The sequence below is a fragment of the Strix aluco genome, chromosome 1 (genome assembly GCF_031877795.1).
Source record: "Strix aluco isolate bStrAlu1 chromosome 1, bStrAlu1.hap1, whole genome shotgun sequence".
NCBI classification, from domain to species: Eukaryota; Metazoa; Chordata; class Aves; order Strigiformes; family Strigidae; genus Strix; species Strix aluco.
In genome coordinates, this window is record NC_133931.1 from 22,034,641 (window position 1) to 22,052,052 (window position 17,412).

General features: G+C 35.2%; 1 protein-coding gene across 27 annotated transcripts in view; it reads right to left on the bottom strand.

Annotated features, from left to right (window-relative positions):
• Nucleotides 1-17,412, bottom strand: part of RIMS2 (regulating synaptic membrane exocytosis 2) — a 500,381-nt gene that overhangs the window by 201,331 nt on the left and 281,638 nt on the right. For 14 of the 27 annotated variants that reach the window (XM_074814086.1, XM_074813314.1, XM_074813163.1 and 11 more), the window contains 4 exons: nucleotides 15,037-15,084; nucleotides 7,012-7,142; nucleotides 4,067-4,238; nucleotides 3,348-3,501 (listed from right to left, as the gene is read on the bottom strand). In XM_074814086.1, the coding sequence (XP_074670187.1) occupies nucleotides 3,348-3,501; nucleotides 4,067-4,238; nucleotides 7,012-7,142; nucleotides 15,037-15,084 (505 nt within the window). The remainder of the gene's footprint in view (nucleotides 1-3,347; nucleotides 3,502-4,066; nucleotides 4,239-7,011; nucleotides 7,143-15,036; nucleotides 15,085-17,412) is intronic. The other 13 variants (XM_074814158.1, XM_074813564.1, XM_074814190.1 and 10 more) reach the window with 1 other exon arrangement.

Below are 17,412 nucleotides of genomic sequence, written 5' to 3' on the forward strand. Positions count from 1 at the left end.
CTATGAACACAACATTCAAACCACACATTTTCTGTTTACAATCTCTTTTCAGAGGCAATATAAAAAGAACTTCGGTTTGTCTGTAAATCTAAATGCTGTCTGGAATTCTTGATGTTTGGGTGATTTTACATGAAATGTTAGAGAAAATGACACCATTTTTAAAATTCAAGAGTTTGGCATGATAAGTAAAATAGACTTACCCCTTACCTCACATTTCACATAAGAAAAATCTCAAAATATACTAATTGGACAAAAAACAGTCAGTTTATTAAAATCTGAAATATAATTTGCTGAAAGATCTATGTTCTATATTAGTTCCAGTTTCTAAGCAGATGTCTTTCAAAACATACTAAGGAAAAAGCATGGTAATGATCCTTCATCACTAGGAAGTTAATGGATTGTACGGATCAGAGGACTGGGCAAGGGAAGGTGGACAGCTGGCTTAGATCAGTCTGTACCACAAAATAATGCCCATTGAAAGATATTGAGAGATAAATATATGTAGAAAGTAAGTTACTGTCTCTGAAAGCTGGTTCCTAAAATAATGGCATATGGGGCTCTGTGGAAAGCCTGCACTTTGCTACTGGCTATCTGTAAATATAGTTCAGTCTTCAGGGATGACAGACTGCTCTTCTTCAGGAATGCTACAATTCAGTGATATTAAAAAGAGAATAGAAGTGGTAAGTGTAGGTGGTTCTTTTAAACTACATTTGTAGAATAACATTTAAGTATTGCCTTCAAATATATGTATTTATAGCTACTTGGCAATCACGAAGATAAGAAAGCTTAGATGTGTAGATGTGTATTTATACAAACAACCCTGTAATTCAAAATCTCTCTCTTGTTATTTCTCACACTAACAATTTTGGGGGGCATGGAATAAAATACTTCATATTTTACTCACTATATATGTAGAAGCTCCACAGAAATGAAAAAAAGGTGGGAGTGAACTGCTCAGATTTTGCAGCCCCAGAAATTGAAATCAGCCTACTGTGTAACAGCACATTAAGTGTTCTAAGATGTGCTTTGAAAAAGATAGACAAACTTGCTAGACATACCTTGTCTTCATTCTGGATATTTTTTTCACATTGTCATAATGTACCCCTAGATAACATCTGCTTCACATATACAAGAGTTGTTATTGAAGGATACAAAAACAGCTTCAGACACAAGAAACAAAGATCTTACGATTAACTTAATATTCTTTTGAAGCCCTCAAAAGAAGTAAAAGAACTAGATTTCTATATGTTACAGATATTTTACTTAGGGAAGGCAAACAGCCACAAGATACGCTGTCTGCCCTTTACCAGTCCCCTGGTGATGACATTTAGGGTGGGAAGAGCTTTTTGGAGGCCATCTGGTGCAACACCAGTTTCAGCCTTGTCCAGTTGAGTTCTGGATATCTCCAATAGGATATTCCACCACCTCTCTGGACACCAAGTACTTTTATTTCCATTTCAGAGCTGTGACACCAATTTAAAAAAAAAATTGTCCTTTTTAATTGCTATTCCCAGGACACCAGAGAAAATCCTTCTTTATGGGATCCCGCTCTCAGTACTAATGCAAATATCATAATTTATTGTAGGAGTATGTGAATTCTCCAGCAATCACAGTGAAAGTCTGACACTACTTATTTGGCTGGAGTTTCTAGAACCTCAGCTTGTCAAAGTACCACTCTGGGAACAGCCAGGCTAGATCATCTTCATTGAAAAGCAGGAGTTCTACACCAAAATTAGTGTTTCAACAAACCAGAAGTCCTTCCCTCTACATTTTCAGACAGGCATATAAGATTGTTCAGTTGACCACATTATTAGTATTAGTATTTATTAGTATTAGTATTAAAAAAAACTTACTGACTTTCAAATTTTGAGTCAATATCATTGAACAGATCTTTAGTCAGGTATTACTACAACCTTTTCCAAAATAAAGCAGTTGCTGTTTTATTCATTCTTCATGGCAGTTATTTATTGCACAGACAGGAACTACTATAAACAAACAGGTTGGTTTGCAGGACTGATGATTTCCTGAAAACCAGAATTTTAGTAACTTCACATACAAACAAATACTGAAATGTCCAGCTGGTCTGTAAAAGTAATTTTACATGGAAAATTTAACTTCCTAAAATGTGTTACAAGATGGCAGAAAAGATAGAAGAAAAATAATTTTAAAACTTTACTTAAACAATAGTCATGGTACTTGAGAAGACTGAAGAGAACTAACTGAAACAGAACTCCTTACATGTTTACTATAATTTCTTCCCCCTTTTGTGGATAAGTATAATCTTACAGCTTGAAGGCTATGAACTGTAACTCTGTTAATGTATCTATCTCAGAATATTATGATATGGAGCATTTTAATCCTTCTCACCATCCAGTGCACAGACAAAAAAACTGTCAACAACTTGAAATACTTATATACAAGGGATTATTTAATAGAGAATCCACATAGAATACATGAATTATCCAAGCTTGTTTGCATGGCTACACATGCATATGTGTCTCCGAGTTTGTGTGTAACATGTACACACAGACTCACATACAATGACTCAAAAAATCCCAAAGAATTTCTAGAAACAGTTTTTGGTTTGTTGGGTTTTTCTGGGTTTTTTTATATCACTGTCAGGTTTTTTTATATCAGTGTCAACTGATATTTTATAAAGTTAATTCAGTGAAGGATAGCTTTAAATCACTGACAGTACTGACAGTTAAACTATAGAAACAATGAAGTATTAAGGAAATAGATTTTCACCCTTTACTGTCTTATTCTTATGTATCTATTTTTATTAGCATATTGTATTTTTATTAGCATAGTATATTTTCAAAATATCTACTGATAACATTAAGCTACTGTGGATCAAGTACACCAAACTCTACAAAATAGAATTTTAAGAAAAATTCCATTTGTGAATGTAACCACATAAAATTGTATCAAAACAAGGCAACAGGCCATGGTATTAATTTAGCTACATATGATGTTATATACAGGTCACCTCACTTTTAAGAAGTATGAGCTAAAGAGAAAGGTCATGTCCGTTCACTTTTGTTTAAACAATTATATGATAAACATAATATAGAAGATAGGACTTCAAGATAAAAACAGCACATTGCAAAAGATCAGGATAGTTTGCTCAAGCTCAGGATCTGAACTAGGTGATCTCATAAGAAAAAACTGCTGTATTGCATAGTGTTCAATATTATCAGACTCTCATCAGTAATTATAAATTACCTAATTCATAACAGCTACAAATGAACACGTGAATTCCATCAGCTTCCCATCTACAAGAATTTAATATACTTTACACATTAATTAAAATGAACTATACACAGTGTATAAAACTAAGAACCTACTTTGTAACCTCCGTGTGGGACTATCGCCATGGAGTTGTCTGCGTGGCAAATACGGTGAGGGATGGGGAAGTGGTAATGAAGAGACATCATGCGTTTGAAGTTTGTACCAGTGAGGTTCATCATCTAGTAATGCTGTCTCTAACTCAATAAGAATCTGAAAAAAAAAAAAAAATGGTTAAAAGTAGGAAAGCATTACATAACAGAATATTTTAAAACAGGTATGGTCATAAATTTTATTCTGTTATTCTCATTGTTAAGGACTTTATCTGAATTTTTATAAAAATCTTTCATTTAATATGTAAGGAGTTCCTGCAACTTTTACAACACTAAATATAGCAAAAATCTTTCACAAAACCTTTATTACTTTATGACAACCTTTACTGCATTCAAATGTCTTGTAGCAAGTTAGTCAGCAACATGCCAACATGTTTTGGTAAAACACAACTATGGATAATATGGATTTTAATGAACAATTCTAAAAGAAATTGAGAAACCACGTGAATGCTGTTACTAAAACAACAGACAGAGAAAGGATCTCATATCAGTACTATGTCATAAGTGCGAGATCACTATTTCTTTACTACTAAGTGAAATAAAGACAAATACAACAATTTAAAAGTTTTGCTTTGCTATATTTAATTATTTTTTTAAAAATACTGCATCTAGACATGAATATGTGAGCAACAGTATTTCTATAGTAACTACCAATAATTGTATACCTCTCCTAAAAATTCACTTTCTTCCTCTCGAACTCGTGCTTGGTCCCAAAGAGTAATTTCTAACATTCGTTCTCTAAACTCTCTCCGATGAACTGGAGAATAAATGAATGTCTGATTCCACTTAGGTTCCAATGTTTTCTTTACTGTTTTTGTTCTTCTTTTATTTTTATCACTGCAAAAAAATTAAATATTAAAAATATTCACAAGACCATTATACCGTAATAAGCATATCATGGAAAGCAGTAAATTTTGAGGTATTATGGGCACTATAATCTATGTCAGGATTAGTCCTTTATGATAAAGTTCAGCACATATATTGAAGATAATTCATAACTTCATATTAAAAACTGAAGTTAGGTGAATTCCAGTTCATGTGCCAATTCAATTTTAAGAAGTTCCCTGAAAAAATGGGAAGTTTTAATATATTTTTTTGGAAACAGCATTTTATAAAGCAAAATATACTTTTGTAAGTGGGATTTCTGTGAGGCAGAGTCTGACAGTGGAACGCGTATGCAGACAACATTGCGCATAGCAAAAATCTGCATTTCAGATAAACGAGCCAGCTGATTCATTCAAGCTTCCAGTCCTACAGCAGCTGACTATTAAACTGCAGAGCAGGAGGGAGAAGTTGGCCCACTTGAAGGAATGGTCAGGGAGCTGTGTGCAGTGTGGGGCCTTCTCCACGGGGTTTTCCTGACTAAAGGCTCCACAGGTGGGAAACCAGAACCCCTGAGAATGTTATGTGTCTTTTTCCAGCAACACTGGAAGGAACATTGTTCTCAAAACAGCTCCCAAAATCCTTTGGGTCCCCCCACAGAACTACCCAGGTTGAAGGTGGATCTTCCCTACAAGGTTGGCCTTATGTTTTGGAGCCGTGAAGTCTCCATGAATGCTACAATGGCACTCCTGCCTCTGGCTCCAGGGTGTTGTTGAAAGTAATGTGTTTTACAGAATATTTCTTCTTGAAAGAATTAATATTTTCTAATGGAAACAAGTTTTGCTGGAAAACACCCACATTCCTTCTACTGAGAATACTGACAAGAGTTCTCATAACAATGTTTAATTTTACACCTGCTGATAATTCAGCTCTGGTACTAATTTATGACGATTTTTTAATATTGCAAAGCAGATATTGTCCATTTGCTAATACTTGCAACTGTGATATAGTTATTGTATTTCTGAACTGTTACTTAGATGCTGGTTCAAAATTTTAACTAAGAAACAATATTTTTAGACACACTGTTAAAACAAATAATGTAATTATTTCTATTATACTGAAGATTTGTTTACCCTTGAGAACTGAAATAAGTTACATTGGACAAGCCTTTCCAATGAAATTTGTTTAATCAAAGAGAGTTCAGTATCTTCATCTAATTAAACGCTTGACTTATTTAAGTGTATTTTACCTCAAGCACGTTTCCTTCTAGTACACAAGAAAGAGATTGTTGCTTACTTAGTTTTTACCTCTAAGGAAAGGAAAATGGATTTGCACATCAGAAAAGAACCACAATTCAGTAAGATAAATTTCTGATTCTTACATAAGTGATAAAAAATACATATAATAAAGTTCTGAATACTTCACATAAATGGGAAACATCAGTATAGCATAATAAAATTTAATGTTATGTAGCTTTTTGTGTCTGTATACTTGAAAGTATTTAATTAAATATTTTCCTTCTATATATTTTTAGTTATTAAAACTTACATTGTGAAGCATTCTGAACACAGACATTTCTGGTAGCTTTATTAATCTTGAAAAAGCAGATAAGATAATTTAAGCAGACCTGATTCTCAGTTTAGCACAGCTTCAGCATCTCCAAACACACTTCAGCAATTTGAATAAACTAAGAATCTAGTCCAACAGCTCAAATATGGGTGAGCCCAAGACAATCCATCCAAAATCTTTTTGTTGTCAGTGACACAACAAATTATGCAGTCACAAAAAATCTTCTTGTCAACATATGGTATACAATGTAAGTGGAAAAGCAGTCTTGCAAAATATTGAATAGCCTTAATTCCTGCTGAAGTCAACTGGTACTGGAGATAGTTAGCATCTTCCCAGTTTAGCTCTTAGGAAAAGCAAAGGATGTAAAAATATAAACTGTAAAGTTACATCCTATTCTACAGAGTCAGCAATCCACTGGTCAATCTTTCATACACTGAGTCAGGTTAAATCTTCAAATTATTTGGTTGATACACTACAAAATAAAGCTAAACATGTTCCCCTACTGACACAAACTGAGGAAATACCAATTTAAAAAATCAGCTGGGGAACACATTATCCCCTTTGCTGTTCTTCTCACCACCTAAGTTGAAATGGCAGAAAATCATGGACTAAAAAGCAAAGGAGCTATTCAGGAACAGGGGTCCCTACCACAGTTTCATTTTCCCTAAATATGTATATAATGCCAGTCCAGATTAGTATCAGTCCTGTGCTTCAGGGGAAGTTTTCAAGGTGCATTTGGGAAATCTTAACTGAGTCCCCTTCAGCCTTAACTCACTTATACTGTGATATGACATCTATGGGTTTCAGATGCCAAACCTGTTCCTGCTTTGTTGTGTAAACCAAACTGCTGGTCTGATCAGTCCAGAAATCTGTGAACCTTACTTTATAGCATTTTCTTTGCACTAGACAGGAATAACTGTCATAGGAAATAAGGGCACTATAAAACACTAACAACATTCTTTGCAAATAACAGTTCCCCAGGCAATGACATATGTTTACCTTTCCTTTTCTGTTTGGTATTTACTAAAATAGCCAGTGAAAGTGAGTTTCTGTTTAGTGTTCAGAAGACACATTGCTGTTACAAAGCATGTTCATTAAAGAATATCCAAACTCTTAAGATTTTTCCGTATATGTATGACCGGTAAACTCAGCTGTGCATGCCATCTGAGTTTCAGACTAATTCTTACTCAAAAGTTCCTTGTCTTTGTGTTCAGCCTACCTTCTGTCTGGAAGAAAGTAAATTTTAACATAAGGATTCCTTGGCCTCCCATCTTCCCTTGAAGGAAGATCCTTTGCTCCCAATATTGTCACTATTAACTGATGACCAACCTTGTCATACCACAGTTTTATCTGTAATGAGAAAATCTTAATTAGTGAAATCATTTCTACCACAAAGTAGCATATTAAACTTTAAAATTAATTTTGCTCATAAACTTCTATTTATATTGGTTACTTAAACAGAAAATACCATGTTCTACTTTGTATTTATAACAAAGCACAAAAATAAATTAATATTATAATAGTTTCAGTATGTACCAAGAGTTAATTCTTTTTTAAAAACCCTGTACAGTAAGTACATTATTTCACACTAACAGTTTTTCACATGGTGCTCTAGTTAGGATTATTTTCTCTTGGCAGTGATATTGTATTATTTGCATTACTGATGTATGGTATTCATATATATACATTTCTAAGGAGTTTATGCACAATGAATGAATGAATTTTTCATGTCCTGTTGTGCTGGAAAGACTATGGGATAAGGCCATAAATATTTCAAATCTCTAAATGTTTTTCAAGATGCAGAGACTCATGCTGGAATCATTTAAGCCCTCCACCAATTGTAAGACAGGGAAGGTCAGTAGTCCAACCCTCTTCACAGTCCAACTCAGCAACAACAAGGCAAAAACTACTTTTACTCATCTATAGAAATCGGTCTTAGATTTGGTCTGCTATCTTTTTTTACTACAGTCATTAGAAGCTGCTATTTAGCTATTGCAGTTTGAATACTATAGGTGCAAATACATTATTCAAGGAAAGGATATACCTACTTCAGAGCAGTAACTGTGGAAGAGGGAAATGGTACAGTTAGGACAAAACAAAGCTTTCCAAATAGCCAGGGAGTCATTACATGGTGGTACCACTGCGGTACCATTAACTGCAGCTGACAGAGGAGGCTCTCTTCATGGGGAGTTTGCCTGAGAAGAGGACAAACTAGGGCATGTAAAGGAAACACTGACCCTGCCTGAATTTAAGGGAATCAAAGAGGATAATGCCCAACTCCATATCTAACCAAGCAATGCACCTTTAGGCATGAATATACCCTAGCTAAGGTAAACATAACCAGGGGAAGATGCACTTTCTGTGGAGCCCATCTCATATCCTTTCAGAGACAGGGTCTCCATCTGCTGTCATAGATACTCATCTTCAGCATTTCAGTCACTTAAAGAAAGGTCTTGATGCAATTCTCAAGACTTTTGACTCACCAACAAGAGGCTGATTTAGCTTTCTGCCATCCTTAGTACTGCAGTGAGATTACACTAAGACACACCAACACAAGCAATGGTGGCAGTGTACTTCTTCCTTCTCCATTACTTTAGATCTTGCAACTCCTGTAGCCACCAACCAGCGCTGTTTGAATGGATATTAAAAAGGGGAGGATACCTGTCCTCCACTAGCATGGCGTTGGCCCTACTACTGACTTTTTAGGTTTCTGGTACTAAGAGTTAAAAGGGCTGTGGCTACTAAAGCAGAAAACTGTTAGGGAAATAATCCTTAATACATCAGATTTAAGAGAGGTCTAGATGCTGTTCCTACATTCCTGCAAAGCATGGGGGTCTGTCAGTATTTTTTCTAAACTGAGAATTATCTGGACTACCAGATATCTTCATCCAGCTACAGATCACAAGTAGAAAGCTTTGCATCAACTGTATGAAACCAAAGCAAAACTTCAATGATCTCTGAAGTGCAAGTCAACTTAAATGTTTTCTGACACTCAATGTATCCATCCACAGGCTTCCTTGGGCAAAGGACAGACTTGGCTAGTCCCACACCCCAAGGGGAGTAGCACTGAAGACAATCTTCTTCATCTGCTTTTTTGGGAAAATTTATCATTGCTTAAGCAAAATGAAATATACTTGTGATACAGACACTATCACAAACTGTGACTGAGTGAATGTGAGATAATCTAGACATGGTTGCCAAAAAATATAACCAGAATTATGTGTTCATATTCAGGGAAATATTTCTTCATTATATTTGTTTCAGACTGAATTTTTGCAAGAAAACTTCAGTTAAAATGTTTGGAGAATGACTCTAAGCAGAAAGTTAAATCATGTGACATAATTTCTTTGAGATGCTCTAACATCTGTGTTTTGGAACAATTTGCATTGATTTATACCTTCTACTTTTCTCTTGATGCTCTGAAAAAAAATGGAAAAACTTGTACATAATGGGCATATTTTTCCTGTAATTCCCTGTAATTTGACTTGTTACAGGAAAGGTCAGGAGGCAGAATTATAACCAGAAGGCTTTCTCTTTCCTGTGTTCACACTGCTAGCACTCCAATATACAGCACAGGCACTTGTAACCCAATAAGTCATTTGACTTGGATGCAGAGAAGAAGGGAAGAAACTGGGAGTGAGAGAATGGACAAAGAACCCCATGGAGGGAAGGATGGGATTGCAATCTCATGGGATTAGAAGAAGGAAGAAGCGACAAATCAGAAACCACTTTAGAATTACTGGGAAAGTAAAGGATACAGAGTGGTTCTTGGTGAAACACAGGAAGAATGGAGCCACTAACGTCAAGAACCACAGAAGAACAGAGAGGCAAAACCAGACTGAAACAGACTGAATGAAATGGAATGAGGTGACAAAAGAATCAGCCATTTTGTAACTGGCACAAAATATACTGCACAGAAATATTGGGATGAAAGAAAATCTGACAAGAAATTAAGGCAAGAAACTGGAAAGGAAAATGAGAACCAATGTTAGACTAGCATACTGAACACGGAAAATGAGCTTGGGAATAGGACTGATCTAATTCTGACTCTCCTGTGCATAAGTATTATGACAATATTCAGATGGTATGTTATTCTTTTCTTTTCTATTCACAAGGAGAGAAAGGACAGCCACTTAAGACAGTTCAAAAGGACTGGATTCCATCCTTTCCTTTTTCCCAGAGCTCTTGTGTATCAAGGGGTGGATCCCTTAAAGGTTTTTACAAATTGCATGTTCTTCAATGTTTGGGAGCCTGGCATGACACCCTGGAGCTTGATATGTAGTGCTAAGTAAAGTGCTGGAACTGAAGTCTGAGGTATGTATTATACCTGGACAAAACCTGGTTGTTTCTGATCATAGGTTCTCAATTCTTAATTAATAAATGCAGGACAATCCTACCACACCTCAGAATACTGTATATATTTTATGTTGTGAAATAAACATTGGATAGCACATGTATAACAGAAAAGTTGATGAGGAAATTATTTTTTTCCGTTTATAGCTTTGTATGCAGAGAAGATTCCTAACACCAAAAAGTGAAGAACATTGAATTATTCAATCCATAGGGTGAAAGTCCCATAAGAATCTACAGGTGTGATGCTCAACATTGAAAGACTTAAGCAGCTGACTAACAGCAGAATCTACAAACCCTCCATTCAGCAGTTTTTTACAGAGGCAGGAATGGTGCTTTTAAAAGCTTAGAACATGTAAGAAACTGTGATGATGGAATCCTGATCTAAATGAACGAAAGAGAAAGCTAAAATTAGAACACATAAAATACACCACAAGAAAACCATACTGGCTGATGCTAACACCTTTAAAAAACTTCCTGAATAGGACTTTGTCTACTTAGATAATTTAGGATGTAGACACCTAAAATTCACTTAAAAAGTGATCCAACCTGATCATCAGGAGAAACAAAGGTGAGGGTCTGGTCCCAGATTCATAGGATTCTTTCTGGTTTTTAACCAATAGTGGTCTAATAGAAGATCAATACACATGCTGGGTAGCAGGTCTGCAATCTGCTACACTAAAATTAGGCTTTCTTTACTGTCATGACACACTTATATTCCCAGCCACACAGTATCTCAGGCTCAGATGAGACTTCATACTCCAGAGGAGAAAGGGATGTGCAACAGCTTGATGATAAAGGCACTCTTCTGACAGGGCTTAAACCACAGTTGTCCTGTTTCTGGAATGAGCCTCCTACACATATAACAGTATATAGAAACTGACTGCTGGTGCTGCATTCTGAGGAGTGAGGATGCAGGTATCTAGTGTTGCTGTTTTGGTCTTCTGTAGCCTCAGAAGACAACACCTCCCTGTGGAGAATCAGCTCACCCTCTGAAGTAGTCTAAGTTTCAAATAGACTTAACAGGGATGGGTGTCCTTTATTTGGGCTGGATTACTCACTGCAGATCTTGAGGTACTTAGTTCTCTCCTTCAACTGTACAAGTCTAAGCTCCTCCCAAAGGCATCTCGGACTTATTTGAAGCTAACACATGTTAAGTTACATAAATTAAAGACATAAGTTCAGTTTACTAGATTTCATCCTTTTTCTGTCTCAACTAGAAATTTTATTCAGAGCACTGACTGAGGTCAGAGTTCTAGAAAAGAAGTAATCATGTAATTAGGACCTATACACTAATATATATGCATAAGGGAAATCAGTTAAGAAAATCTAGATAATATTATTATTGCCACTTCCTATATTCCTATCTCATGAATGTTTGACTGTTTGCTTAACTATGCAATTCTAATGTGGTTTTGTGTACAGCATATACAGGCACACCATCCCTTAAGTGATAACTTTAGATTTAAAAACAGAATATTTGAAGTTTTTAATTCTATACTACACTTTATTTTTTTTATTTATTATGTAAGGGTTGCTTCATTAATCTCACAGAAAAGAGATAAAACTTGTGACACTGGAAGAGACCACCTGCCCTGAAGCTTGATTTCTACCACCACAGCCTACTCAAACATCACTGGGTTTGAGAGACAGCTGGCCAGCCATTTTTGTTCTTTTGTTGTTCATTACAATTTTTCATGTAACCTACATAACTGTTTATTAGTGTAATATTTTGAAACTGAGATACTACTTTTCTTTCTTGCATTATTCTGAAACAAAAGATACACCAGCAGGATCTGTTGTTGAAAAAAAAAACCAAAACAAAACAAAACAGTTTATTTTAAAAAATGCTTACAGCAATCATTTTATTTGGACTTAAGTTCATGTAGATGCAGAAACTGCCCTAAGGTGGTAAAGTCTTCAAGCGTAGCTGAGGTGATCTTTGGATGTTGTTAAACATACCTCTAACAAATCCTGACTACTGAGCGTTGCTAAACCAAACTATTATTGCTGTCTGTTTCAGTTGCTGTCTGATATGCTGGAAAAAATACAAGAAAAGGCTGTCAAATTGAAGAGCTTCTAGGATATGAAGGCCAAAAAATTATGGAGGTATTTAGACTGCCCTAATCTAGATTTCTTTTAAAAATTTCTTTTTTAAGTGACATCATCTTGATTTCAATAATGCCAAATAGACACATGCATCTATTTTTATACATGATCAAATATAGTGATGTTCTGTATTAAAGCAAAAATGATGTCTGAAATTTTTGAAGTTAGAAAAAAACCCAGTGGTTTCAATGGCAACTCTGGCTCAAAAGGAGGCTCCACCAAGTAAACAAGAGATATTGCATGGAAAACACAAATTCAAGAATAGATCATTCCTACGAAGAAATTGCAAAGCATCGCTCTGGAAGTTAGAAAATTGCTGGTATGCTAAATTGAATTTGTAAGTTCAGGACATAAACACACACTTTTCCAAGTACTGTAGAATTAGTAAAAGTTCAGGAGAAGGGTGCATGGTAGGGAAGAAAGGAAATTGAGTGCTTCTCTTCCCAATAAAATAATAATGATGGGGTTTAAATCATCCAGTGATACAAGAGCTAGAAAATGAATGGAATGACAGAGACAGAAGTGTGGAAGAGGAACTTGTGCCAGAATCTGGGACATTTATCACCAGGATCAGTTTCAGACTAACAAGTAGAGAAGATACAAGCAAGAATAAAGATGTGCAATTCCTGTTGAGCGAATGAAACAAATAGGTATAAACAGAATGTTTGGAGATCTCATTCTTGTAAGGAATTCTACAAACACAGCTATACCACAGCCATACCACAGCCCACAATGTAATGTATACTTCCTAACAACCATAAACATCTCAGAGCTCCGAGTCAGCTAATTTCTCAAGCCAAAAAGTAACCAGAGTTCTGCACTGCTGCTGCACTGCTTCTAGTACCCTTGTTTAAAGATCACTGGAAAATTCCTGTTCTCTGCAGCCTGCATTGTAAACATATCTTAAATGAATCCATTTTAAACTATCTACCATCACTACTAAAAATGGGCAGATGGGGGACTTTTTGTTTCAGTCTAGTTGTAAAGATGTTGCCAAGGTCATAAGTTTGAGTTCTTCAGGAACTCATCACAAACATTGTTTAGTTTTGACTGTTACTGAGCTTTGCAAAAAACTGTTAGAGAGGTTCACCATGACTCCACAGACATTGTGCAGAAATAAAATTGGGGCTAAGACAATTCCTATGTATCTACAATACCAAAAATAATCCACCAGAGGTGAGAGAGTAAGCCTCATACACTTTCACCTCTTGCTGGATATTCTCTATCAAATATTACACTTGTTTTAATAATCATTTGATCAAAGTGTGGATTTTTTTCTTTAGAGGATATTAGTCTGAGTAGAACTGACAATTTTTATGTCTATTTCTTTATTTTAAATAATGTGATTGAAATAGGGAACTACTGCATGTTACTTCTACATTATAGTATTTTATGAAACATGCACGTCTCAGGCAGATGTTTCTTTTTTAAATCGAACAATCAATTGTCATATCATTTCTATATTTTGCACATATCTAAAGAGAAAATAAATATTAAAAGACTACTTATGTCATGTACAATCTTTATCTTTATGAACTACTTAACAACTTGTGATTGAATTTGTACCCCTGTTTGATGTCATTACCATGAGCAAAAGCCAAAATTCTTAATCATGCTAAAGGATGTTTTAAATTTTTAATACAAAGCGAGTTTATGTCTCTAGCACATAATAATATGCTAACCTAAAGCAATACTATCAAGGCACTACTCTTTTAATCTCATTTTTTTTCTTAGTTTTTTTATTTTGAATTTACATTTAAGCAGTTGTAAGGACTATTTTTGGGAAAAAACATTGTGGAAAAAAATGTACTTTATCAAATGAGTCATAACCAAACAATTTCCTACAGTCTTATTTAGAATTCCTTTATAAATATATATATATGATCTTTTTTTCCATTTCAATATGAAAGTTAGTCATCTCATTCTGATCATTTAGATCATCCTTTACATCTTTCCTTGAGCAACTGATGAAACAAGAGAAACATTTATACAGCTCCCACACAAAAGATTAACATTTCCATAAAGATATTTGTAAGAAAAGCGGATAATATTCTATTTACAAAGAACTGAAAAACATGCAGCAAAGCAAGATAAGCATTATAACATATTAGTAAAACCTACTTTTGTGTTAATCTACAGTACCTTAGGAGTTTCCTAATGAAAAAAGGCAAACAACTTGTACCTAAACAGAATACCAAAGCTAAATAAATTCAGTAATACAATGGGAGAATTCATTTTTTATTTTAATAGAGTTTTGGTTGCTTTGATATACTTTTAAAATGCAAGAACTAAGTTTCATACACAAAAAGTTTGTTTCTTTAAACAAGGTACAAATTTTTTGCCTGTCTTCCACTCAAGGCGCTACTATTATTTGGAAAATGCAAAAAAGGATGTGTTAAGTAATGATAATGAATGATTTAAAGAGACATTCATCTTTATATAATGACCTCAAGCACAAATTATTTATTGCTTAAACAGTACACACATTTTGTATGTGGGACGCATAGCCATCGTCACTGTTGAAACCTGTATGAGTTTAATATTGAGTAAACAGCAAACAAAAACTAGTTGTCTCTTTAAATTTTAATTTAATATTTTAACCCCCATGCAGAATTTTACAAGCTGCTCACAAGATGACATGAAACTTGTTAATATGGTTTAAAGCAACACACTAAAAATACGGGAAAACGGACTATAATGTAACGTTTTCCTACTATGCATTTTCCATAACAAACAAAAGAAAAAACCACAACTTTAGTTTCTGTCAGGCAGACGAAGTCTTTACCTGAACCCTAGGAACAAAAGGCGTTGTTCTTCTACTAAGGCTTTGGCTCTGGTAAGCAAAATTAAAGAAAAAGCAATAAAACAAAACCAAAAAGGACAACACGCTGGAAACTAAAAGACCAAAAGTAAAAACAAAGACACACAACTATTACTTTAAACACAGCTTTACACCAACGACATATTTATCTAACACAAAGTATTTTAATGCAATGCATAAATTAAATCTGCAAATCTGTTACCAAATCATATCAAAACATTGTGATGGAAATTCTGGCCTTAGGGAAGTCAGCAGGAATTTTGACACTGATTCCCCAGGAGCAAGGATTTCACTTTGCAGGTCTACAGATAACATTTACAATGGATTCAGAAATAACATTAACAAAAGGAGCAGGTCAGCAAAGTGTGATTTAAAAGTGGGGTAGGAAATGTAAGCTCAGCCTGATCATCTCTTTCAGGAAGATTGTAGATGCATATTCAGAGACAGAAACAAGTACAGTCCACACACTGACAGCTTTGGTTGCTTTCTAGAGTAAAGTAAGTAAAGCAAAAGGTTTTCTCTTTTCTGCAACTTTAAGAGGCATTTCTATAAAAAGCCCTCCTAAATACTTTAAAAAAGATTAAAAGAAAGGTAGTGCTATCTGGTATTAGCATTACATGGGGGAAGATACAATTGATGTATCTCAATTCTCTGGCAATCATGACAGAAATTACATATACAGGCATATACAGAAAACCCTTGCATGAAATGGGATCTACAGCATTTAACAAATTTAGGGGCACTGCACACATACATGCATTTATAACTTTTTTTTGTGATGTAACACTTCAGACCACATACATTCTTGTGGCTTGTAGTGGCTACATCAAGACTACATCAGTACAGGCAACTCTCCTAAATTCCTGGACTAGCTACAGACTCCAACCAACCACTCTCCATCCTCAGCTTGGGGCAACAGCTAATGGAGTGGCACAGAAAGGGTACCAAGATCAGGGAATGGACAGGAACAGGATCACATACCCCAGAGGGCCAGTGAGTAGGGGAACAGGAGCATGGGAGTACATTACAACTACCACAGCAATCTGATGGTTTTGAATCTCCCTGCTCAGTTTTCCTGAGGTTATTGATCTGTTTCAAAGTGATGGAAAGAAGCTACTACTCAATATTCACTTCCATAAGAAATGTACCCAAAGTATGGAGATAGGCAGTATAATGATGGTTCTGCCACCCTCCTTGCTTACTTGGCATGCATAGATGCTGGAGAAATCTGTTCCATAAAATGTGTGAAGTCATCTGTTTTCACACCAAAGCAAGAGGATATATAAGAAAATTTGAGTCTGGATCATGGGTTTTGTCTGATGCGCTTCTCTGTTCTGCAAGGTGCAGCTGCACACTGCCCCCCACTCTGCAGAGCACAATACATGGGTGCCAGAATGTGACCCACTCACGCACAATAAAAGTAGATCTTCAGATTGCTTCTGCTCCATATTACAAGAAAAATACAGATATTCCAGAATATTACAATCCTGAAAGCGATAGAATATCTCCCACCATGCACCAAGGATCCTCACCTGCTATATTCTGCCTTGGAAAATGGAGGGCAATTAGCACATCGTGCTCACTACCTAGAACTTTCCAGGTTTTGATGTTAGAGCAACAGCAATTTACTTGTGTAGAGGTAGAAAGGGGAGAAAAGAAAAGGGAAAAGGAAAAGGTGAAAGGGGGAAGGGTAGCATGTCTCATACTTGAGCTCATCCCCCCAATATGCTGACATATTACGTCCTTCACAGTGTACAATATCTGCTTTCTAATATGTTACAGATATTACAACTATAATTAATATACCTGTATTTTTATTGCTTTATAAACCGAATATGTATGGAAAATCTATTGAAGTGGTTCTGTGGTTCAGCTGTACAAGGAAATAGATTAATTTCATAAATGACATCCCTTTTCTGTTAGAATTTCCACCAGTATAAAAATTGACATTTTATACCTGTATCCATTTACATGGTCTTCTAGTCATGTTATCAGTCTCTAAACCTAACTATTGCAAAAGCATTCCAAGTTATACTTTTCATACAGTATTGAAAAAGTAGCCATAATGCAGTAATGAAGAAAAGAGCACCAACACACAAAGAATACTGACTTCTAAAAATGATATTAAAGGAAAAACAAATCAGCAAAAAACCACAGAAACAGGAACCAGACAAAGCAAATAATAATAAAACAATAATTGCTGTAACAGTCAGATACTCCCCTGAAAGAACAATGTGGATCAAAAATGCCATAAAATAAACTGCATGGAATATATATATAAAAATTATTTATATACCTTAGAAAATTATAATACACAATAGTTTACTGTAGCTGCACATG